We start from the raw sequence: 25,867 nt of genomic DNA on the forward strand, positions 1-25,867 counted from the left end.
ACTATATTACTTTCATTCAAAGTTAGATGCAGTCTTTCATTACTAAAATATAGCAATGAATATGGTGATACTAGCTTGCTGGCCTCCTCCATGTCTACCAGCAAGTTTTCTGCCTACAGATATTCTATCAAATACTAACAAAATATAATTTACCACTTCAAAGCCATGACCCTTTCTTTCTTGCCTTTAAATAGCCTATCTTGTTGACAAACAGTATTCACAAATATGAACTGGAATACTGAAGCAATATCCAATTAAATGCCAAAACTGAAGTAGTTCCACTACTGATGTTGCACAGATGGTTTAAGTTTCTGAAAGTCAAACATCTGGTCAATACTTTCAATTGGTAAGTGCATAAAACCTTGATCCTGGCTGATAATGAGGAGTTTCATAGCAACTCAATCTAATGAAAAGGAAGGTAAGTTTATGTTTTCAGGAGAGAGGCCTAATGCCTATTAAAAGCAAAAACAGAGTGGGCATCTGGAAGGTGAATGATGGAAAGGGAGAATTCCAAGGTTTCATGCTGTAATACATTGATTTGTGACATGAGTATGCAGTATTGAAGAGGTGAGCATGTATGGCTTTGGTCTCATCCCAGACTGTAATCATGGGTGAAATTGATTTAAAGATGTTCCATGCAGTTTGACATTTCCAATAAATAAAAAGATTAAAAAATGAGATAGCTAAATCCAAGGAGGTTAAACAAAAATTCTTTTTTTTTCCTCTCCCAAGAAAGTATCCAGAAGTTTCAAACGCTTATTAAGAATATCTAGAAATCTATGAAATTTTACTTAACTCTTATTTCTGTCATGACAACATTCATTCTCCTATTCTGTCTTTTCCAACTGCTGGCTAGCTCTTTTTTTCTGTCTTGGGATGGCTCTGCTTAAATGAGGGTGACAAAATGTTTGCTCTGTCTGCTTTAGCAATCAGTTGTGTGGTTTTTTTTTTCCCCCTGGCAAATAATTGCTGGGTTTTTCTTATTCCCATTTTGCAGCAGATCTGTGATTTCCAGTTTCCTACTCACCTACCATCATTTTTGAGCTTTTCTTTTTAGCAGTTTGGGAAGTCCCAGTATCTACAGGAAACTTTCTTGTCCCAAATAATAGCAGAAAATAAGTTTCAGAATATCCCAGGTAAGAAAAAAAATGGAAAAGAGAAGGGACTTTGGGAAAAAGAACTTGCAAACGCATTCAGTTTCAATTTGACATGAGAGAATGCTCTAGGAGTGGTGTTATTTTAAAAGTACTTCTGCAGAAGAGCCTTGGAGCACCATTGTTGCACATAAGCAGCAGCTTTCAAGGCAATGAGAAAAACCTGGACATATTAAAAAAATATTGACTTGCCACACTGTTGTTGGTGATCCTAATATCACACATCATAAAAGAGATGGCTATTAAGGGCTGACACGGGATGTTTTTAGACTTTCATGATGTCTATCCTGTCATCTGTGAGCTCATTAAGGATGTAATACAGGAAAGGATGAGGAGTCCCATCAGAAGGTGCGGACGTGTGGGCATGCTAATGGAAAACGCCCTATTCAGTGCATACTCTCTATATTTCTGGTGCTGATACTTCAGATTTCACTGATGCTCAGTAAATTCCCTGCTATTTGTCTTGTTTTTCAGTACTCTGGATTTCACACCGAGAGATCTGAATCTGACCATGAGAGCCAGTGGGGTGGGAGCCCCCTCACCGACACAGCCTCTCCCCAGCTGTTGGAGCCTGTGGACAGGCCGAGCTCCCAGCATCACGATGTCTCCTGTGCCTATAGACAGTACACGGACCGCAGTGCTCTCTGCTATGGTTTTGCACTAGATCACTCAAGGCTAGGCGATGACAGACATTTCCATACTCAGGCCTGTGAAGGAGGCAGATGTGAAGCTGGCAGATACTTCCTTGGCACACCACAGCCAGGGAGGGAAGGCTGGTGGGGCTCCCGATCAGCCTTGCCCCTGACTAAGTCGTCCCCTGAAAGCAGAGAAGCATATGAAAACAGTATGCCCCACATAACTTCAGTGCACAGGATTCATGGTAAGAGATAATGGGATTTTCAGAAGTGGTACTGTCACAAATGAAGCAACAGTTTCAAAGTTATGACACAAGTGGGCATCTCCCTATGCAAGACAGAGGAAATAATGCACGTTTCTGACTCAGAGGTCATGGATATAGATATAAGAAATACTTATAATTCAAGTTGTTTAACAGACTGCTTTGCATGCAGCAAAATATACGTAGGTTACTCCAAAAGTAATGCTTCCTATTTATTTCCACGGAAACTGCAGCAGCTAAAAATAGCATGGTAACAGTATTTGTTAGAGAAAATTCTCAGCCTCAAAATACTATTTTTCAACACAGTCACCACCATTAGGTAGCTGTCAGGTTGCATCCTCAGTGCATTAGCACAGCGTCAGAAGGTGAAACTGAACAAAACTTCATAAGGAAAGGTTGATTTTGTGTTTCGATAAGTCCAAAGGCCCTTAGGTTTAAAAGGTAGTCTGAGAGATGAAAGACTGCAGCTGACACCAAAACAGAGTTTAAGGTTATAGAGGCAGATGTATCGTAAAGTGCTGCTTTTCTATTAAAATAATCTTTCAAACACAGGTTGTATCTAAAGAATTTGTAAGAACTAATTAGCACAGTTCCATTGACTTGCAGAATAAGTCTTTTGGAGATAGAGAAGAACGGTTCTATTTTACGCTAATCTGAGGTAAATTATCCTGGAAAGCAAAGAGTCTACCATGGACATTCCTGATGACTTTGCACAATTCACTTGCCTCTGTGTGGTTTTCTGTCTGCAAAATAATATTCAGAGTGCATGTTTTAAGACTGCTTGCTTCCTTCAACCCAAATTTTTGTTGTATTTCTCTCTTTCCTAGGGAGAGGACACTGGGATGAGGATAGTGTCGTTAGCTCTCCTGATCCTGGCTCTGCCAGTGAATCTGGTGACCGATACCGTGCTGAACAGTATCAGAGCAGCCCACATGAGCCCAGCAAAATTGAAACTCTAATAAGAGCCACCCAGCAAATGATCAAAGAGGAAGAAAACAGGCTACAGCTACGGAAAACAACCCCTGATCCACTGATCTCCATTAACGGCACAGGGAAGAAACACACAATTTGTTTTGCAAACTACCCCCAGCAGCAGTTGGCAGGGGATATCTGCCGTGTCCTGACAGTTGCCAACACTCCTCCCTGTGAACACATCCAGCAACGGGATGGCAAGATTATGAGCCCTCATGAAAATGACTATGACAATAGTCCCACAACACTGTCTAGGATAAGCAGTCCCAGTTCTGACCGAATATCAAAATCTAGCTTGGTACTGGCTAAAGACTACCTGAATACAGACATGTCCCCTCATCAAACTCCAGGTGATCATCCAGCAGCTTCTCCAAATTATTACAACTCCCACAGGCAGTACTTTGATAAACATGCTTACACATTAACTGGGTATGCCCTGGAGCATCTATATGACACTGAAACCATTAGAAACTATTCACTAGGCTGCAATGGATCACACTTTGATGTGACTTCTCACTTAAGGATGCAGCAAGATCCAGCACAAGGACACAAAGGGACATCTGTTATAATAACCAATGGAAGCTGACACTTTTTTCTAAAAACTTTTGTGCTTTAAAAAGTAACCTTAGAGATATAATTGGAAGATATAATATGTTTTCATGCCCTTGTCATTACCAGCATTTGATATACCACAGTGCACTAGAGAGACTAACCCAAGGTTTGGGAAGACGAGTTAGTTAACAAATGTTACTCTTAAAACATAAAAATGCACTGGCATGCAGGGTTAGAGGGAATGGAGCTAAACTCAAAGTTGGTGCCATTTGAGGTGTGAAAGATGGAAGAGATCTAGGTAGGGAGAACCTGGGAAGGCTAGCAGAGCCATTTACGTGCACTGTGTAAGAGGGGTTGTTTTGGAATTGCTGCCCAGGGCAGACCTTCTGAACCATGTGTTTCCCACACATCCCAGATAACAAAACTGCTATGCACTATCATGGAAAGTTGGAATGTGTTCCTCTAAAATACACATCAAAATGTGTATTTCTGGCTATCTTTTTGTTCCCTAAAGGCCAAGTGTGTTATGCTGCTCCGTGGTATAAAGCATCCATGGCCAACCAGTACAAAATCAAAAAGGGGAGAAAGAACTCCTCAGATTTGTTATTTTCTTGTGTACTCACATGCATAGTTATTTACATACACTTGATTTGAAAGGAGTCAAATGAGCAGTATCCTCATAATTAGAATAATCAAATACTATGAGTGTATTTAAAAGAAAGAAAGAGGGTCTTTCTCAGTGTAGTTTTGAGAAATGTTTGTCTTGATGGAGAGATGGGAGATTGCCCTCATTTTTGAAAGGTTGCAAAAAGGGGGAAGTGGAGTGAAATGGAAAAAAAATCCTTGGGAGAAACAGAGAGAATAGACTGGATGTAGGAGTGGTCAAAGATACGCACATTTAACCCTATGGCTATGTATGCCATTCAGTAATATTTACAGCATAAGAAAAAGTGCTTATAAATGGTCAAATAATAATTAAATCAAAACACAAAAGAAACTCAATAGAATCAGAAAATTTTCTGTAAAATAGAAAAGCAACCACATACCTATAAGAATATTGCAGGGATAGATAAAAACATCATGGAGGTTTGTCCTAATTTTGTACAAGTGTTGTAGCAAATTAAGAAAGAATAGAAGATTATAAGTATTCTGACATAAAGAGAAGTAATTGGTATGGCTTTGAAAAAGTAATATACATTGTTTTCTTGATTACAGCAAAAACGAAAAAAAGAAAAAAGAAAAAAAAAGGATATATGAACATATTAGGAATACCAAAATCAGTCATATATAAAGAAAAAATTACTAATGGAAATTAGGGTTCCAAAAAATTCAATTGCATTACAAATATTGATATTATCATGGCCTGTCCTGGAGTTATAGAAGATATCAAAAGAGGCAGAAAAAATTTCTGTTTAATAAACTCATGAACAAAGAGTCACTAACTGATTAGAAAAGATTCAATAAAAAACATATGCTAAAAAAGTAAACTAAGTTATTTGTAGGCAAGAATATTAGACCTGTGCTTCTTTTTATGGCATTTACAAGACATCTCAAAGTAGACTGCAACAGGAACAGGACCAGCACTCCTTATTATACCAAAATGAAGGTAAGAGGACTTAAGGTGGTTACAAAAATGAGATTAGCACTAAGTCAAGCTTCATTTGTAACATTAAGAATTTCAACATATGGGATTGAGTCATCAGTGGAACTAAATATAAAGCAGCATGCTATGGGTGGGTTAAAAATATCTATTTTCAAATAAAATTAATGAGAAGCAAAAGCTAAATAATAACATTGTAAGCCACGTAAGTATAGATGTACTTGAAAGTAGAGGAAATTAACTCTCTGAATGTGGAATATTGTGTATAGTTCTGATCACTCCAAGGCAGATTGTGAATCTTGAATTGAGTAGTACCTTACTCCATAAGCAATCTCTATTGACTGCAGTGTGATCACTCCTGGTGAAATGTACGTTGAACACAAGGAAGAGTAACAGTCTGGTTTTTATTATCTAAAGCCCATAATAGAAAAGGTGGAGCAGAGCTCAGCAAAAAGATAAAGAGACTGAAAGATCTAATAAAACTTTAAATAAACCGGGTCTGTCATCTTTGTAACGGAAAGAAGTATGGGGTAATGTCACTGATGTGTACCAAGCTCTGCACAGAAGAGAGATAAATAATGCTCTAAAACTATTTGAACTAGTGACAGAAATGAGAGACAGGGCATTGAATGTTAGCCAAAGTAAAATGAGAACAAAATGATTTGGCAAGAAATGTATTTGACTAACTGCCAAATGAATAACAAAGGTCTAGAGATTTTTGTTTGTTTGTTTGTTTTAAGATAAAAGCAAAGCAAATAATTGAAGGGGAGAAAAACATTGACAACCCTTAAATCAGAGGAAGGAACGGACCAAAATGGACTTCTTTCAGCCCAAAAATTGTATATCTTCCTAAAGCATAGGAACAGCAAAGTATTTTTGATAAATCCAGTTCTGGATAAATCTTTATTTCACTTATTCATAAGAATAATATGAATGAACTTGTATTTGGAGTCTCATTGTACAGTATTAAAATACAATTTGCAAAGCGAATTAGAGTAGAGGTACACAGTATTGTATTATCCTTACTCGTACACGTAAAAAGTCTAACTGCCAATACTATTTTGTATTACTGAGGACTTTCCTAAACTGTTTGGATGAGTAGGATTCTGTCAGCACTAAAGTTTTTTAGGGTCATCAAGCACCCTTGTTGTGAAACTTTTAATTAGAAGGCAATAGGGTTCTGGAGATCAGCTTGTCTAATGGTCTAATGACCACAAGTAGTCAGGAGAAGACAGTTTGGGCATTCTGACAGGCACTTTGGAAAAACAGAAGACTTATAAAGCAGGCAGGCACAATATAGGATGTTTCTATCTGTACAATTTCATCTAGGAAAAAGCCAGTGTGCTGTGCAATAAAAAAAAAAAAAAAAAATCCCCATAGCCATTTAATTTCAGTTCAAAATTAAAATTTCAAAACTGTTGTTACTTCTCCTATTTTCAACAGTACCAGTCCACTACAGTGATAAATGCAACAAAATGCACTGTAATAAATAGGATACCTGATATATTAGTAGAGAGGTAGAAGGGTCTGTTTCTGCAGCTATGTTCTGCTACAGGCATAGGCTGATGCTCAGTTCCCTCCTGGAGTTTCAGCAACTGTTGCTCCTCAGCACTTCAGTAGATGCCTTTTGTTAGCTACTTTGCTATTCTGCTGCTATTAGATAGCCAGGAATTTCTTCTGAATTGACAGAAAGCATTAAATGTTGTAAACATAGGCTCTGCATGCTACATGCTACTTGTGCAAATTTGCAACCTTAATTATAGCATATAATATCACTGCAGATCACATAACATTTACTTTTAAATATGGTATAAAGCTTACCTTTTCCACGGTGTATTTATTTAATTTGAATTTTCATTTAGTATCCTTTAAGGATATAGCGGTTTTTTCCCCCTTTATTTTCTAAATCAAATGAAATATTTCAGAAAATTGAAAAATGCAGTTTTTGTACCAAATACATAAAATGTATCACATTAACTAAAGGTTATCACTTTAAAGCAGATATGTAGGTTGTGAATTGGTACAGGAAAAATAAAAATTGATGTGCTGTGTCATTTCTCTAACATAATAGTGCTTTGCTATTTACAGCAAATTAATATTTTGTAGCTACTCCAACAGTAAATTGACGACAGCTCTCTTAAATCATTTCTTATTGACATCAGTGGATGGTGCATTATGACTTTGGTGTATCTTTTTTAAAGTGGAAAAAAGCCTCCCTAATTTTTATACAAAATTACACCCCAGAATGTGACTGTGAACAAATTTGCACAATGATTCTTTAGTTAGAAAAAGAACCTTACTCAGTAACTTGTCCCATTGACAATGGGAATATCTGTGGAGTAAGGTACTACTTAATATGTGTAAGGGCCAAAAATGTTGACTTCCTGTGATCTGGCAACAGATTTGTGTTTTTGTTTGTTTGTTTTGAATCTCAAAATATGAGTATGGAAACAACGAAAGGTGATGGCTGTAATGGCTATGGTTCTACAATAGAGTTTATTTGTATGTGCTTTAAAAACAAGTGCATCTCTGTGTGGAAGAGGCTCAGATGTATTTCCTTAAGATTCATAAGGCTTTGCTGATGTATCCACACAGTACTGACATGGGTTACACACTGAAACTCTTTTCTTTCAAACATTCTTAATCACTTTTATCTGAATCTTTTTTATTTCTGGACTTGCAGCATTTATTCATTAATGTTCCTAAATATATTAACTACCATATGTTCAATTATGTGAACATCCTGAATGAACTGGGGGGAGAAAAAGTATTTTTGGAAAAGGAACAGCTACTCTAGAAAACCAGACTGGGTGTTGTGAAGGCCAGTTAGCCTTTCTATTGAGGAACAATTCTGAGGTGCACGCTTGAGTTTTAGACCTTCTGCAGAATCATGTCTTGCAATGAGACCTAGCTATGTCTGTCCTAAGGTGGCTGTAGTTAATGTCAACAATTCAGGCTCTGGTATTTCCACGAGTTGCAAATTTACTTGAAACACCTAAGGGGCTAAAGGCAATGCAGGCATTGTTGTCAGGATCAATGGTGGATGAACAATCTTTTCTGTAGGTATACTGGATTAGCTTCAGACACCTTCACAGTGTGAAAGAGAACTTCTATTTTTTGCAGGTAATATCGGTGGTTAAATATTCTGGCCATATGCTCTGAGAAGCAAAAACAAAGCAAAACAACAAAAAAGCCAAGCCAAACCTAAAGCAAAAAAGCCCACTTTTTTTTTCTGTAATCCAATGGTATAGTGTTGATATAGCCTGCTAGAGGAGTAGCTGAGTGTTTAGCAAAGTGTTTTTACCAAGTTGTTATTCTGAAGGCTAAAAGCTGAAATAGTCTTCTGTTTGGAATGATGAGAGCACTAGTGTGACTCCATTTCACATTTCCTTAGAGCATTTATTAATGAAGAAATTATGTGAGGTTAACTTCACAGTGGCATTTAGCATATTTGTACAAGAGTCCTGTGGATAAATCTGGCTCTACGTTGCTAGGAATGCATCCTTTTCTGAAAAGAGGTAATTTATGACTCCATCTATGAAACTGTATTTGAAAAGAAAGATCAAATGCAGGCAGAAACAAAGCTTTCTTCTGATCAGATTCAGTAACTCCCTTCTCATATGGAATTATAAAGATTTCCTGTTGTTCTAGGATTCAAAACGCAGCTTTCAAAGATGTTTATTTATTGCAATTTAAACTGCATTTTTTTTTCCAGATGCCAATACAGTGGGAAGTTTGGAAATGCGAGAAATAGTCTTGCTTACACCATTTAAAACATATGCACTTTTGCATTTAAAGGAAATACAATCTATTAGGAAAAGTTCTTTTAAGGCACTGAAACATTTCCCCAAGGTAAATATTTCAATGCATAAAATATGTTAATCTAGCAAAAAGAAAAGAAAAAGGCACTTGAGACTTACTAAAATATTTCATGTTTGCTTTAAACCAATGAGTTATACTTTTGGAAAAAAAAAAACACAAATTGCCAGCATTTTAAATACCATGCCTTGCAATGTATAGGGTCTAGTGACATTGTAGCATAACATCTGTAATTGGAAGATTTCCTTTGGAATGTAATGTAGGAAACTCTATTTAGCTTTGTCAACAATATCTTGCAAAGTGTTCCCATTTATAATTATTTATATTGTAAATAGCTTTCTGAAGTAAATTTGAAGTTAATGTGCATAAGATGTATTTATTATGTGAAGATTTTTTTGGTTTAAAATATAGCTGCCAATATGCAATTTTTGTCTGTTTTTCTACATTTTTAAATTAATAATTGTCCCATAGAGGATAAATATTCAGGCATTAGTTTTAATTAATGAGACTATTTTTCAGATTTGGGAGGGTATGTGGGAGAAGTCATTTATTTTGATACCTGTCAGTCCTAATGTAATCTTTGAATCTTGAATGCAGTTTATCAAGGTACGAAGGAATACAGATAATATACTGCTACCCTATTTAGGAAAGATATCTGAATCTGCTCAGGTATTACTCTGTCAGGAAAAGCCAACTCACAAGGGCTATATTAAGATTAACTGTCTCCTCCTTGAACACTCTACCCTGCTTCTTGAAGCCTCACACTACCACCATACCTCAGCTTGCTGTGTTGTGACAAAGGAATGGATGAGAAGTTACGCAAAATTGCATTCAAGCCCTAGTTAGCTACTACTTGGCTTCACGTATCTATACACCTCAATCAAGTCACAGTAACGTAATCTACTGTCCACTTTCTAAACCGGTCTCTGAGCCATCACTCCCTATCCTTTCAGTCTCTCTCATTGAAACTCATTCCTGATGGTGAACAAATACGAGATTGATGGTGCCAGGGGGCAGTGAAAGCCTGGTTCTGCAGCTGAGTTAGAAAGCAGCTTTCTAGGTGAGGAAGTACTTGATCACATATTTTCTATTCACAAGACTCAGGCTGAAAACTAAAAGTGGTGGGGATAGGGATGAGGTACATAGAAGAAGCAGTTTGGAGGCTGAGGTAAATTAATTTCAAAAAGAGAAGATGCAGTTGTGTCACTGCAAGTACACAAACACTCAGTTCTCAGAGATGCTCCTCAGATTTGGTAGTATTTTACAGTGTAGTGTTAAACGTTTAACTGCTTTCATGCTTTAAGTATTTCCTATTGGATAGTTTAGGCAGCTCCCCTCTCTTTGGCCTGAATTTGGCCTTGATTCTCTGTGCAGGCAGGAAATGGTGTCATCTTTTCCCAAACAGTGCTGTGCAAAACATGTGTTCCTCTCCCTCTCCTTCTCCTTCTCCCTCTCCCTCTCCTCCCATTTTCTCCTCTCCCCTCCTATCATTGAGGGTATTCAGAAATGTCCATTATTGACATACCTCTTCCTTTGAAACCCACGGAGAGAAACAGACAAGATCATGGGCCTATACTTGTCCTCCATAGTTTGGCTGTAGTCCTGGTTTCTCCATGCTCAGCTCTGCATACAAAATTAGGTCTCCTGTTGGGTACTTGTGTATTGAAAGTCCATCAACATCCATAGTTGCTCTTCAGTCACTCTTCTAGGGCATATATTTGCTCATTGCCCACTAGTCTTTATTCAGTCTCAGCTCTGATACTCATTGGCAAATTGCTTCACATTGAGGAAATCTGCTGTCATAGCCATTGTAATAAAAGTGTGTGATACCATCAGGAACTTCCTCTATCCCCATATGGTGGCCATCAGAGGCTTCAGCATCAGCAGTTTCATTTGATACATCTCTGACTTTCAGGAGGTCATAGATAGCCTGCTGCTCTGCAGCCTAGTGAGGCTATGACTGTGAATAAAAAAGGGCTATCCAGCATGAAGCCCAAAAGACTGGATGCTTTCTTCATGGATGTTAGTAGAAATTTCACTAGGCATGCAAACAACATTTGCGTGTTCTAATAGTCTGCCTAGTTCCACAGGCAAAGACTAGTACTGTCTTTCTAAAGCACCATGGACCTTTGACTGGAACTAAAGGAGAGTGCCCTGAACAGTACGTGCCCTATTGGAGCTTGCTGCATGCTTCACCATCTCCAAAAATCTGATGGGAAGCCATTTAATCAGGAGAAGAACAGGATGAGAAATTCAGGGCTGCCTGAATCCTAGCTTCTAGACGCTGCATCAAATGAGCTTGGCTCCCCAAGAGAAGTGTGGTCTTTAGGACACGTGCCAGTGTGGTCAGAAGGCAGGTGCAATGGTATGTATACATGATATACCTTGCAGCCACTCTCTCATTCTGCCCGTAGTCTGTCGTGGCCTTTCTCTGATCGTCCTCTCATTTTGGCTCCCTGAGGCAGTATCCTTCCCATTACACTCCTCTCCCTCCTGCCCCAAGCCCTGGCCTGATGTGTGACTTCTCAAATCCTGTGATCTAGCTTGCCCAGCAAGTGTCCTCTGTTGATCTTGAAAATCAAGTTTCCTTTTCATGATGAAAATGGCTATTTGGTAACAGTTTCCATCACTGGCACTGTTCCTTCCCTTTCTCTTCTTTATGCAGCTGGTGTAAACATAGCACTGAGGACTCTGCAAGCTCTTTCTCACAGGCATTAGTTCTGCTACAAGAATGCTATTGGTTGTGGTAATAGAGGTGATGAACTTTTCAGAAAAGCAACAGACAAAAGATGATAGACGCCTTCAGCATATAAAGTACATGTTACTTTAGCTGCACTGCAAAATGTAGTCATTCTTGATTTACAAATAGAAAATAAAGATGAACACTGAAACAAAAAGATGTATGTCTGAATTGAATAAATAACAGCAAGAACTTTAAAATCTCATTTTTATGTGTACGAAATTATATGCAAATACTTAAATATTCATTCTTAATGTTTATCTCATTATTATTCATTTGTTCCTTATTATTATCATGAGACATCATCAGCTTTGTCCATTTCATCATTATCAACATTTGTTACTCTTTTTCATCTATAAATTAAAAAAAAAATCTACATTAAAATAGTATTAATATAAAATGAATACAGAAACTTGGATGTGACAAAAAACAAAGAGGATCAGCCAACTCTAAGCTTTCAACAGGATACAGCCCCATTATTTGGTACCCAGTGTATCAGGCAGTATACCTCATAGCAGCCATATTCCACCCCAGCAATATTTCTAGTATTATCAGTATGATATTCTTGAAAACTATAGCAAAGCTGGAAATTATACCAAATAAATTTGTACATTATTAAATGAGTTACATTTGCTTATTTTTAGTTATGTTTGGCTTTGTTTTGTTTCTGAAAATGAGAAACATGATGAAACAGCAAAGCAAGCTGAAGGTTCTTTTTTAAGCTTGACACTTCCTCTTTCCCCTTGAGGGGCAGTACCAGAGATCATTTAATTCAGTTTCAAAGGGCAGACTGGAATGTTTCTGTGACTTCTTTTATCTCCTTTGAAGCTTGAGGTGGTTATAAACTGGTTGCCCTCCTGGCATGCAGAGAGCAGTGCAAAGGATCCGGAACAGTAGTGAGCATTTCACCACCGTTCAAAGCCATTTATTTACATTAGCATGGTTGATTCTATGAGGTACAGCAGGGTACAGCAGGTTAGGCTGCTGCCTTTCTCCTGCACTGTTTTTTTTGCAAATATAAGGAAGGAGGCAGCAGAAGATGTGACACTATGCTTTGTCTCCCACAATGGCACTTTGACACTTTTTGTCTGGAAAATGGAGTGAAGGTCCAATGGACTGTTTTCATCATAACAGAGTGAATGCTTGTCCAGTGGAGTCCTGCTTGTATGCAGACAGACAAGGTGAGTTGTACCAAAGTGTGCTTGGGCACTGTCAGTGGGGCAACTGGTGGCACCATGTTTGGGTGTACAAGCCAGCCAAAATCCTATCCATGAGGGGTCAATGTTTTCCTGGTTGGTGATGTGCCCTATAGAAGGACACCAGTATTTCTGTGTGCTGAGCCTTTTGCTGCTTTCCTTTTACCTTCACGTCCATTTGGTACCCAGGGCAGGGAGTGCTGAAACTGCAAACTTCTTATGTAGTCATAACACGAATCAAATCTATTTTTCATTTGAAGCTTCCTATATCTGATTCTGGCACAAGACATTTCATCAGGTTATGAATTATTTTTACAAAAGCAGGACCATGTCTTGTCTGTCTGGGTTCTCTGCAGGACAGTTGTGGCATTTTTTATTTTTTTTTACGAATGCCTGTGAGAGGTATCCTTTGTGTTTTTAATTTGGAGTGCATCAGTGAGGTGAAAAATACAGCATTAGTGTTATGACTATTTTAGTCAAGGGCAAAGCTTTGCATTTTGATGTTATGTTTCTGCCTTTTCTTTAATCACAAAGGCAGATCCTTTCTTCTGTGCCGCTTTCTATTTAACCTCCAGAACAACTGTAAAGTATTAGAATGGCTCCAGTATCCTCTCCAGCATGAATATTTCTTGAGCTCAAGAGAAATGCCCATGGTTTCATTAGGCTGGTTATCTGACAGACTGCTCATAGAAAACAGCTGATTCTTATTTTTTTAACTGAGCAGCTTTGGCTTCCTGTGATCAATCTTCCTGGCTACAGCAGTAAACATGCTAAAGTGCAGGTGCCAGCAAGCTTTGAGACAGTCTCAGGCATGAATGCTGACCCACGGTTGTGCTTTGTTGTGCTTTGTGTATCATCAATAGCCTACCTTGTGTAGGACTATTTGGCCTATTCGTTAACGTGTTTTTTTTAACTTAATGCATGCTTATTTACTTATGGAATTAGATTCAGTGTGGGAGAGATGCAAAACAGCCAGTGGTTTAGGAGTTTAGTAAATAATCTAAGCTTTGTTCAGCCTTGCTCTGGGTCAGGCTGCTGCATGGAGTAATTCCATATGGCAACCTGATTTGAGCTTACTCAAAGTAAACCTTAAAATGGATTTTGGCAAAATCCATCCAGTCATCAGGAACCCATTCTCAGTTTCTGCTGAGGATTTCCTGATAGCTTTCTTCATTTAAAAAAAGAAACAACAAAACACAACAGAAAAAGAGAAAAACGTTGAAACATTTTACTGTCTGAAACCACCCTTTCCCCCCTCTTAACCATCAAAAAACCCTTTTGACTGCTCTCATTTATGCCAAGAGCTACAGGGATTAGGCAGTGCAGACGCCTGAGGTGACTTGGCCTGCTGCCTCCCTCTGCACAGGCTTTGTGCTGTGCCGTGGAGACAAGGGGCGAGGTGCAACCTGCTGCATGGCTGCTTGCTTTCTGCCCCATGCACTCCTGCAGTTGCTGATGCTGGGGTAGATGCAAGGGGAGCAGGGGGCTTGGAAAAATGCAATGGCCTGTTGAGGGCTATCTCCAGTATGGAAAGGCAAGGGGTAAAATGCTGGCTCTAATGAAGCCAGTGCTTTCTTCTCACTAAAGCATGAACAAAAATGTAGAACCATTTTTAAAAGAACACTTGAAGAGGCTCTACATGCCTCCATCGATAGGTAAGAGAAAGTGTAAGTAAACAGAGAGATTTACTCCTGAAACAAACACAATTAAAAAAAAACGTGTAGGGAAACAAGTGCACACACAAAACCCTCTCCTATTATGTAGCTGAGTGATATCAAATATGAATGAAAACCCTGAGATAAAACTTGGCATAGACAACAGAAATTCTGACAGAGCTGTTTTGAAATGGGGCTCTTAGGAAAAGCTTTTGATTGAAATCAATACCACGAGACCTGGAATCTGAAAAGACCATTTCTGAGACCTGAGAGGGTCACTGCACACAAGTGTCAGTTGATAGTATTGAGGCTGCAATTGCCTTCACCAAGGAGTTTTGGTGTTTGCTTTAGAGACTTCTTGGAGCTGGCGGCTGAGCACACATTTAACACTCCTACCTGGCCTCATCCTGCTCGGAAAGGGAGCTTTGTAGAGACTTCTGTTGCTTGAACAACTGCTTCAACTCCCACGTTAGTGCATCACAGATCCTGCATATTAATAAATAATGTTTGACTAACATACCGTATCAATTTTTTTTTTTCTGATCAGAGTTTAAAAAGGTTTGAGGATCTCCTTTTTTCTTCTGTTCTTCAGACACATTTCTTTACCTGACTTTTTGACAAGTTGAAATCTAGCAAAAGAAGCTTTCATTATGACCTTGTTAATGTTTTCATTTTTTCAAGCAGTAACACTGAATTCTGTCTCAGTAGTTGTTTATTTTATTAGACTGTGCATGAATAGATAATGGCTTCACTAACAGTAGCAAAATGCAGATATCCATATAACATTAGAAATTACTTTAAACATTTCCTGATGTTTGATCAGAAAGTAATGAAAAAGTAATTAGAAAATAAATAAATATCTACATTGCATTTCCATTTTTAAATGCCAGGGAATAATTTGTCAACATGGTGAAACATCTTGAGGATCTTTTGAGGTTTAAGAACCCCAAAGGATAAGAATCTGGTTCTGTGCATAAACTAAACTGTCCTTTATGGTAGCAAAGCTCATGTGAAAATGTTTTCAAAGAAGATCCAAATAAAAGTGTTGCAGGAAAAAAAAAAAAGGTCTAATACTGAATTTTAAACTGATTCAGCTTTTTAAAAGAAATCATCTGTGTCAGGACTGCAAACAAGAGAAAATATTTTATGTGCCTTATTTTAGCACTTCTCTTACTTTTACTATACTCTTTCAGATCAGCAGATTATTTCAGTGTTGCTTGGGAGTTATATTTGGGATAATAGTGTATGTAGAAACATAATTTGTATAATTTGTATGGAAACATCTAGTTTTAATATCTAAACAAACCTGTAGAGGATATTCACTGTGATATCAGGTGTTACTAACCAAAAAAAAAAAAAAAGCAAGCATGAATACCGTGAGGTGAAGAAGAACAAGGAGAAAGCATGCAAATTCACAGTGATGAATCCAATATGGTTTGTACTTATCATTTTATTTGCTACAGACAATATAAATTATGTGCAACAGAATGGAGATTCAAATGATCCAACATCTGCACGATACTATAAATTACACTGCACTGAGTACACTAGAGAAAAGAGATCCTTATCAGTATCTAGCTTAAATGAAGCAGTGTATAAAGCAGTGTCCGAAAATCATTCCCAAACTAATGATGAGCAGATCCTTGCAAGCATAGAGGTTCAGCTACATTTCAGTGTATGTACATTATACACGTGGTTTTTCAAACATTTTGCATTCACTTCTACGGTCAGTCAGAGGCAACAACATTAAAATAATAACAAGCACCTGAGGTGATCTGAAGTTTTGCAATGATTATGTGTGTCTGAATTAAGATCTTCAGTGTTTATTCCAATGCACTGTATTCTACATATAGCCTCTTGTGCTTTTTCTTAAGGGCTTAAGGGCTTCCTGCTTTGCCTCTTTTGCACCTCCAACTCTTGAAGAATGGGTATGGATTCTTTGGCCGCTGTGTTTGTCACTGTGTTGGCTAGTTTGAAGCAGCTTGATTGTTCTGCCACGTATTGCATAGATTTTAATTTATGATTTGTTTTGTGTTTTTTTTTCCTGACCTTGTAGTTAAATACAGATTATAAGATTTCAGAAGTCAGAGGAAAAAAAATGGAGCTTGTAATAAAAATGAGGCACAAAGAATTACAGAATAAGTATATTTTTAGCTGAAGGTTGTGTGTAGAAGGATAAACACAAGATCATGAAATGAAGTTAGAGGCAAGGCAGATACCTGCCTTCCTTTAACTTTAAAAAGAAAGATTTAGTGGGCTTGCTGGTACCTTGTATGCTTTTGTTTATTTGTATTGGCTGATTGGTTATCTCTTGCACATGATAAGTAATTTTAGTGCTGTAACACCTGTGCCCACCACACCACACTTCACTCCCAAAATATTTCACTGACTCTAGCAATCGTGTTTCTCTGAGCAACAAGTGAAACACCAGATCTTCAGAAAGGAAGAAATAACAGATTCAGCATTTTTATCATCTTTGTTTTATGTCTGGGAAGTAGCAAAAGGAGACCAGAATTCAAGTCTGATTACTTATGAAATAAAGAGAAGATAAATAACAATTTCTCTTTCAGTCAGAGCCTATGCTGCAGGTTCTGCTAATAGTCTCTTTATTAATAAAAGGTTATTCTCAAATAATCCAGGGAAATAGATGCTTCGGATTATTTAGGTGTGGTGGGATGGCTCTCACAGCTGGTGGAACATTGTAGGATGGCTCTCGTGTCTGGAATGTAGGAGTAGATGTCTCTTCAGGAAAGACAGGCAGCAAGAAGGGGAGAGTCTGTTGACCTCTACATTAACAATCAGCTGGAGTCCATAGAGCTCCACCTGTGGATGGATGAGGAGCTGACAGAAAGCCTATGGATTTGTTTAAAGAGAAGATAGGGGAAGGAGACATCACAGTGAGGGTCTGCTGCAGGCTGCCCAATCAGGAAGACTGAGTGGATGAGGCCCTCTATAAAGAGACAGGAGCAGCTTCTTGTTCATTAATATAGTCCTCATGGAGAACTTCAACCACTTTGATGTCTGTTGGAAGAACAGCAGAACAGGGCAACAGCAATAAAAGAGATTTCTGGAATGTGTTGATGACAACTTTTGAAAACTGTGCAAGGTTTTGCACTTGGGCCAGAGGAATCCCAGGCATCTATACAGATTGGAAGGAGCAGTCCTTGAGAACAGCCCTGCAGAGAAGGACCTGGGGGTCCTGATGGATGCAAAACTTAACATGAGCCAGCAGTGTGCTCTTGCAGCTTGGAAAGCAAATGGTATCCTGGGATCCATCAAAAGAGGGGTGGCCAGCAGGGACAGCGACGTGATTGTTCCTCTCTACTCTGCCCTTGTGAGACCCCGTCTGGACTACTGGGTCCTGGAGCCCCCAGTAGAAGAAAGACAGGGAGCTGTTGGAGAGGGTCCAGAGGAGAGCCACAAAGATGATCAGAGAACTGGAGCACCTCCCCTACGAAGACAGGCTGAGGGAGCTGGGCTTGTTCAGCCTGGAGAAGAGAAGGCTGCAGGGTGACCTCATTGCAGCATTTCAATACCTAAAGGGAGCCTACAAACAGGAGGGGAGTCAACTCTTTGAAAGGGTAGATAACAGCAGGACAAAGGAAAATGGTTTTAAGTTGAGGGAGGGAAGATAGGTTGGATGTCAGGGGAAGTTCTTTACAGAGAGACTGGTGAGGTGGTGGAACAGGCTGCCCAGAGAGGTTGTGGATGCCCTGTCCCTGGAGGTGTTCAAGGCCAGGTTGGATGGGGCCCTGGGCAGCCTGGTCTAGTATTAAATGGGGAGGTTGGTGGCCCTGTCTGTGGCAGGGGTGTTGGAGATTTATGATCCTTGAGGTCCCTTCCAACCCAGGCCATTCTGTGATTCAGGGTCCTGCACCTGAGTTGGGAAAATCTCAAGCACAAATACAGACTGTGCAGAGGATGGCTCAAGAGCAGCCCTGAGGAGAAGAATTTAGGAATGCTGGTTCATGAAAGACTCAACGTTACTCAGCAGTGTGTGCTAGCAGTCTAGAAGGCCAACCATACTGTGGGTTGTTGCATCAAGTGAAGCATAGCCAATAAGTAAAAAGAGGTGATTCTGCCCTTCTACTCTGCTCTTGTGAGACTCCACCTGGAGTACTGTGTCTAGTTCTGAACCCCCCGACTTCAGAGGGACATTGAGATGTTGGAGAAGGCCCAGAGGAAGGCCACAAATATGATTAGAGGGTTTAAGTCACCTCCCCAACAAGGACAGGCTGAGAGAGCTGGGGCTCTTTGGCCTGCAGAAAAGAAGGCTCCAGGGAGACCTCAAGGCAGTATCTGAAGAGGACCTACATGAAAGCTGGAGAGGGACTTTTTATTAGTGCAGGTAGCAACAAGATGAGGGGAACTGGCTTTAAACTGGAAGAAAGTAGATTTAGACTATATATTAGGCAGAAATTCTTTACTGTGAGGGTGTTGAGACTCTGGAACAGGTTGCCCTAAGATACTGTGAATGCCCCCACCCTGGAGACACTCAAGGCCAGGCTGGATGAGGCTTTGAGCAACTAGATGCAGTGGGAGATGTCCCTGCCTATAGCAGGGGGGTTGGAACTAGGTGATCCCAAAGGTCCCTTCCAACCCAAACAATTCCATGATTCTATAATTATTTATATTTTTACAACACTTTCTTTGTATTGATAAGACATACTGTCCATTTTTTTTTAAACAATGGCCTTATGGCTCAAAGATGACAAAATGCAACAAATGAACAGACTTCCAAATGCTGTTAAGATTGAGAAGGAACAAGTTAAAGGCCACTTTTGCAGCCCTTGTTCCCTAGTCTTATCTCAGCTGCACCAGTGTAGGTGGGAGGCTGCCTCCATTATGATCAAAAGCCATCCACCTCTGCATGTTATTACAGCAAACTGAATGCAGAAAATCAAACAGAGATATCCCTGATATAAGATGGTGTAAAAGCAAAAGAAACAGCAAAATTAACTTTTTCGACAATTATATCCACTGCAGTCACTGATTCTTAATATGTTGTAAAGTTGTCATAAATCAAATAGCAGGTGATTTTAATTGATGAAATTATTCTTACTAATTTTTAAGCAGTAAAAGATGGATCTGAAGCAAGTTAGGTGGTTGAGTTGGATTAATTTATTATTATTATTATTATTTTCCTTATAGATGTATGAAGATTTGTCTTTAACTCTATAAGCAGAAACATGACTTATTCCTGGCCTTGCCCACATGTGCAGGGCTTGCTGGCTCAAAGGAAGAATGAAAAAAAGAAAAAAACAAGTTCTAGAAAGATCAGGTCAGAGCTTCTGTATAAGGTACTTAACATCTTTTGTTGCAATGTAATAATTGGCTGAGCTTTAAGACATAGTGTGCAAGTAACAGTACAAAAACCTAAAATCAATGGCCATCTCAGATGCAGAGCTATTGCTCATGAACAGATTGATGTGTTCATGCACAATTGCTCTAGAGAGGCCCTAGACGTGTTGGGGTCAAATTGGCAAAATAGGTAGCAACTGTATTCTCACAGCAGTCTCCAAAGGAGAGAGGCAGATGTCTATTCTATCTTGCAAACACATTCTTTTACAATGTATTACTTCATCTCTTTTATTGCACAAGAGGAAAGTGAGAGACAGAGAATCAAGGATAACACTAATGATAGACCATATGGAATCCATAAACAATGCTGTTCTAGAATAGGATGGCCTTTAAAGGAGGTGGAGGCCCTACTGTATTTGAGCCAGACATTACCTAACTCCCCAGGTGAAAGAAGGAGAATAGGTGAGAATAAGGAGCAGACAAGGGAGAATGTGATTCAGAGCAAGGCTTTCTGGAAGACATAAAGAGCAGCTTGAATCCCTTTAAAGGTCTGAGTTACTTTGTATTAAAATAGACTACTCCTGTTTCCCTATAAAGACTATTGAAGAAAATACTATTTTGAAACTGGATTAAGAATTGGACCAGTATTTTGTGAAACACTTGGGAAATCCTGCAGTTTTGTGTGAAGGCATAGGGCATCCTGCAGTTTAAAATGCTCACTCTTTGGTTAAAGAAAGCCAGTAATGACAATATAGACTCAGAGCTGTTCTAAGAAAAGGGGTAAGAGGACTGCTAGACTGCTGATTTCAGGGTCTAATAGGCTTATTTTGGAAAGCAAAGTTACCCTGCTGAAAGTAGTTATTGCCCTTGGTGGTAGCATCTGATTCGTCTTTGCCCATTGCCCAGCAAGTGAGACAGCTGTCTGCAGCTAGAAATCTAGAGGATATAGTTATTTCTCTTCATATTTTTTCTAACCAGCCAATGTTTTAATGGCATGAGTGTAGGGAAGAATGATAGTGTCTGTCTTCTCCAGCATATGTGAAGGTTTCATGTTTTGGCCTCATTTTATTTGACCTCATTTAGGATAAGAATGCTTTTATCTAAATCAAAGCGAAAATTTCTAGTGTTAGTCTGAACTTGTGAAGACCCCCAGTAAACAAAAATACCACTGGAATTAGACAATACATTCAGAATGTATTTTGAAGTTTTAAGCATGTGCTTAAGTGCTTTTCTGGCTCTACTTTAATGAAAAATGAAAATGTAATGTGGAGATATGATCGAGAAATTCTGTTTCATTAAAAGTGGAATGAATCCCAGTAATGAACAAGAACTAAAAATGAAGTACTATTTTGAGATTTAAAGTAATTTTCCTCTATGGTTATTTTCTTTGTTTTGCTATTGCTTGATGCATGACCACAGCAAGAATACTGCAGTGAGTCCCCTTGCTCTATTTCTAACGTTAGGTAAAACATACCTAATTGGACATAGTGGACAGCATGACAAGGTGACTTCTTTTCTGAACATTCAAAACAATGCCTTCAGTCATTTCTGAGACAAAAATGCTCCCCCTAGACTCAGACTTGCTGTTTCAAAATCTAAAGAAATCATGGCAGACTGTTTTTGGTATATAGTGTGTATTCACTTTGTGACTTTTTCAAGGTGGTTTGTAATATTTGGACATGCTACAGGGACAGTACAGATGATAGCTGAAGTATGAAAGCAAAGTGGGATATTTTTGGTTGCTCATCCAGAGTTTATTTTACTTCCTTGATAAGTCTGTAGGACATAGAAATGGGTTAAAATTGAGAACATGGAATGAAAAACCCTTAAGCTTAAGACATTAAAGATCATCCAGTTCCGACCTCCTGCCATAGGAAGGGTTGACACTCACTAGATCAGGTTGCCCATGCTTAGATGATCTTTAAAGTTCCTTCCAAAATAAGCTTTTCAGTGATTCTATTACTATTTCTGTTTTGCTGTATTTCTGTGATCAGTGATAACAGAATAAAATAGAAGCAGATCAAGGGAGAGATCTTTGTCCAACACAAAACATTGTAGGTATGCTGAAATCAGCTTGTTACTTTGGAGAAAAGGGCGCAGACAGGGGTACTGAAAGGGTTTCATATTTGGACCCTGGATGTAATGGGAGCCTGTGACTTTCTGCAGCTGTGAACAAGTTGCCATGCAGAACCAGCTGCACAGCCAGTCCAGCCAAGGGCAAAATGAGATGTCAGAGCAGAGCACTCTCCATGATGATGGTGTGGGGAGAGGCAGGAAAAATCTGAAGAGGAAGACAGTCAAATGCCTGGAGAAATAATGAAGGATTCTAGAAGGAACAAAACTTGGTGGTTTTCCATGGAATCTTTTGGCTGGGTTACAGAGGAATCTGGGTTTTGTCTCTACTCACAGGGGGAAATGACAACTTAGGAGGAGGTAGTTGTGCCAAGACGTGGAAGGACTGTGTTGGGAGTAGCTATGTGCTCATCATGTCTCTGCTTTGGGGGCTGATGGTGTGGGGTGGTTTTTTTTTTTTGTTGTTTTTTTGTTGTTTTTTTTTTTTTTCAACAGCACTTGTGAGAATGGTGCTACCACTAGCATGGCAGAAATAGCAATGTCTCATGAAGGCTGCTGTTCTCGGTCTGTGCTCTGTGGGTTACTCTGGGTGTTGACAGATGACTCTGATGATCCTCGTCTTCTGTTATTTACTAGAGCTGTAGATTCTGTGAGCCAAAAACTAAATGGGTCCAAATAGATGAAGGGTAGGTCAGTCAATTGCTAATATATGTGATAGTCTGGATGCAATCTGGATGGTGGGGATGAGGGGAAGGTTATCTGTGCACTCTGTTTCTCACATGCAGCCATTGTCAGTTACTGTTGTAAAATGTGACGTAGTGAGTTTTAAAAAAATCTCATGATGGCAACCCATTTCTTTTTTAATGTATCAAAAGACAGGTGGCATCCTCTTTTAAATGAAAATATTGCACAGTTAAGCATCCCAAAGTACAAAAATATAAAACGACAAATATACCTGATTAGCTCAGTTTAGCGTGCATAACCAGGACACCCATGAAAATCCAGTGAATAGTACATTAGCATGGAGAAGCACAGGAGAAAAAAATAGACTATGAAGATGATATATGCTAAATCTTTCCCCACTGTGACTTTTAATATCATCCTTTTTCTTCGTAGCTCAGTGGGAGACCAGAGCTTTGCTGAGCAATTGCCACACATTATGGTAAAATAACACATGATTTTTCTATATGTTAGCTCTAGTTTAGTAGAACTTTGTAGAACAACAACCCACTAGTAGATCGCAACTCATTTTGGCAGGCCATTCTGTGTGCATTATTGACCTTTTCTTGCTGTCCATAAATCCTTGACAATGCTGACACAGAAATGCACCAAGTGACCTTTCAAAAAATGTTGGAAATAATCCATTCCAGCTGCAGGCTGAGGACACTGACCATATTCAAATATAAATCTCTCCATCAGCACCATGGACTGCTGGCAACAGCAGCATTCACACTCCCCAAACCGATTCTCCACACCATGTGGTGTGATGGCCTGGTGTCACTTCTGAAAAAAATTCTCACTGGTAGAAAGTAAGAGGAAACCCCCTTTTAAGTGCTGAATGTGTAAGGAAAATGCAGGACAGCACTAGCCTGATTTTCTCCAAAAGCTGTCTTGTAACTAGAACATTATCCCTTGACAGCTCTTAGCGTAGAATGTTCTTAGCACCTTTAAGTTCTGTGGCCCTCAGACTGAAGCCCAGAACAAAGTATACATTTTCTGTTTTTGAAATGGAACACTTTCCTCAGGTTTCAAAGCACAAAACTCCTCACAGAATCCAATTTGCAGAGTGTAATGTTCGCTTATTTGCTTCCTTCTGTAATTAAAAAAAAAAATCAATACCTTTTGAAGTGATTCATCATCTCTGATAAACTATTGCAGCTGTACAGTAAACCTTACAAGATAGGATTCCTGAACCAAACACTCGGATTGGCAATGTTAAAGGCTAGTTACAAAGGACCTCCTGTCTATGGATGTGAGTTGCTTTGAATGATATTTTGATCTTTTTTATTTTTTTTTATTTTTTATTTTATTTATTTATTTATTTATTTTTTTGTGGGCTGAGAGCAGTGTGTTTGCAGAGTAGCTTAGCTTGGGGCACTTTGCTCATGTTCCTAAATTAATTATAACCATTGAAGAGCCTCCCTCCCATATAGTTTTCCTATCAAAACAAATAAATATGTCAGTGTAAGTGAGATAAGTATCATATTTCTAAATATCAGTGCAGACTTCTGCATTTCTTTGGTTGAACTACAGCAGATCTCTAACTACCATGGTTAGAATAAGATGCTGATGTGAGATTTTGCATGTTGCAAGGTTGTTCTCTGACATGCATAAGAGGAAGTTCCATTTAGGTAAACAGAAAAGATAAAATGTCCCTCTCTAGCTTCTTCTGTACAGTAGCTGACCAAAAAACAAAAAAAGCCCACATTGTGTATGTAATTGATCTTGAACATCCCACTAAATCTTTGTTATGGGAACTAATCTATTAATAATATTTCAAATTTCCAGTCCAAAGTACTGCAATCCTTTTAAACTATTTTCAGGAATTTCATAGATGTGGATAGCCAGAAAAAGGGCTACACATATAAACTGAAGCTTGTAATAAACCTTTTTTCTTTTGTTTATTTTGCATTAAATATCCCAGATAATAATACTCAAAATGGTCTTATGTCAGCCCCCTTGCCAAGATCTGTTTTCCTTTCAGATACATTGTCACTTATGGACTTGATAATGAAGGTTTGGCTTTGCTAATGTGCTTTCTATTGGCTTTCCTTTTAATTTTGGGAAAAGAAGTAGTAGCAGCATGTTCTGCATATAGGAGTGCTTCACATTTCCTTTCCAGCTGGCTAGTAGATAGTTTCTGTAATTATTGTTTCTACATTTGTTTCAAATTTCCCTGTGTCCTTGAAGTAAGGAATAATAGTTTTGAGAATCAGTGCATGGGTATTAAACTCATCTGTTTGAAAAGGGAATTCCAACAGCTTGGCTGAGATTCTAACACATTTTCTTTTTTTTCCCCTTGTAAGGCCAGGGACCAAGTAATGATCTAGTCCAGCCTTTTGTATAAGGCCATAAACCTCACCATGGCTCCACAGCTTCTTTTTATAATTTATTCTCTTAAGAACAGCCTAAATATTACGCAGTGGATAATCTGATAAAGGACTTCTGAAAACAGCTTACCTCAAATATTCTGGAGCTCTTAGAACTTAAAGAAAAGCAAAGATTTAGATGTGTTTGAATTGACAATATAATTTTTGCATAGAATGCTTCAAGATTGATTCACTGATTGAACATCTGTTTCTTATCACTGTGTTTTTATGTAGACCAATTATTATTTTACATCTCAAGATAATTTTTCACACGTTGTGTCTATACTTACTGGTAAAAAAATGTTGACAATTTATTCATACCATGATTTGTGCGTGGCTTTTATCTCCTTGTGCTATTGGAGATTTTTAGCTTCGATTCGAAAAGCTCCTCACATGCAAGGGAGTGGAAAATCTAAATTACAACTGCACATTTTCCTTAAAATTTGTTTTGTTCTTATCACTCAGTACTGAACTCAATGAAGAAATTAGTAGGATTAGCAAAACTTTTTCATAAATAAAATGAAAAATGGAGGTTATTTTCATCCTTTCTACCACTCAGACCTCTAATGAATTTGAAAACCTCATGAAAACAGGTGATTAAATGTGGAAAGAAAACCATTGGTAGGTCTCTGTAGTAGAGTATCACCACAGGTTCCTTCCACCCCTCATGAGCTTGCCAACCAAGCCCTAGAGAGTTGCAGCTTCTTTGAAGAGATTTGCAACTCTCCCTCTGTTGTTACTTCAGATTCACAATTCTGTCCTGCCTTAATAATCCAAGCTTCCCTTTGGAAGACCATTTAAACTACATTCCTTTTTTT

At 38.6% G+C, this 25,867-nt stretch overlaps 2 protein-coding genes across 2 annotated transcripts in view; both read left to right on the top strand.

The window, feature by feature from the left end:
* The first annotated feature begins 852 nt into the window (after positions 1–852).
* On the top strand, positions 853–9,152 carry LOC104909874 (single-minded homolog 1-like). The gene is made up of 2 exons (XM_010707576.2): positions 853–2,034; positions 2,880–9,152. The coding sequence occupies exons 1-2, from the start codon at positions 1,590–1,592 to the stop codon at positions 3,608–3,610; spliced, it is 1,176 nt and encodes a 391-aa protein (XP_010705878.1). The 5' UTR covers positions 853–1,589; the 3' UTR covers positions 3,611–9,152.
* A 3,694-nt stretch (positions 9,153–12,846) lies between these two features.
* The window catches only part of LOC100549507 (single-minded homolog 1), a 41,598-nt gene continuing 28,577 nt past the window's right edge, over positions 12,847–25,867 (top strand). Inside the window, exon 1 of the mRNA XM_010707591.1 lies at positions 12,847–12,916. Coding sequence (XP_010705893.1) covers positions 12,847–12,916 — 70 coding nt within the window. The remainder of the gene's footprint in view (positions 12,917–25,867) is intronic.

This window comes from Meleagris gallopavo, chromosome 2 (assembly GCF_000146605.3).
Source record: "Meleagris gallopavo isolate NT-WF06-2002-E0010 breed Aviagen turkey brand Nicholas breeding stock chromosome 2, Turkey_5.1, whole genome shotgun sequence".
Classification (NCBI taxonomy): Eukaryota; Metazoa; Chordata; class Aves; order Galliformes; family Phasianidae; genus Meleagris; species Meleagris gallopavo.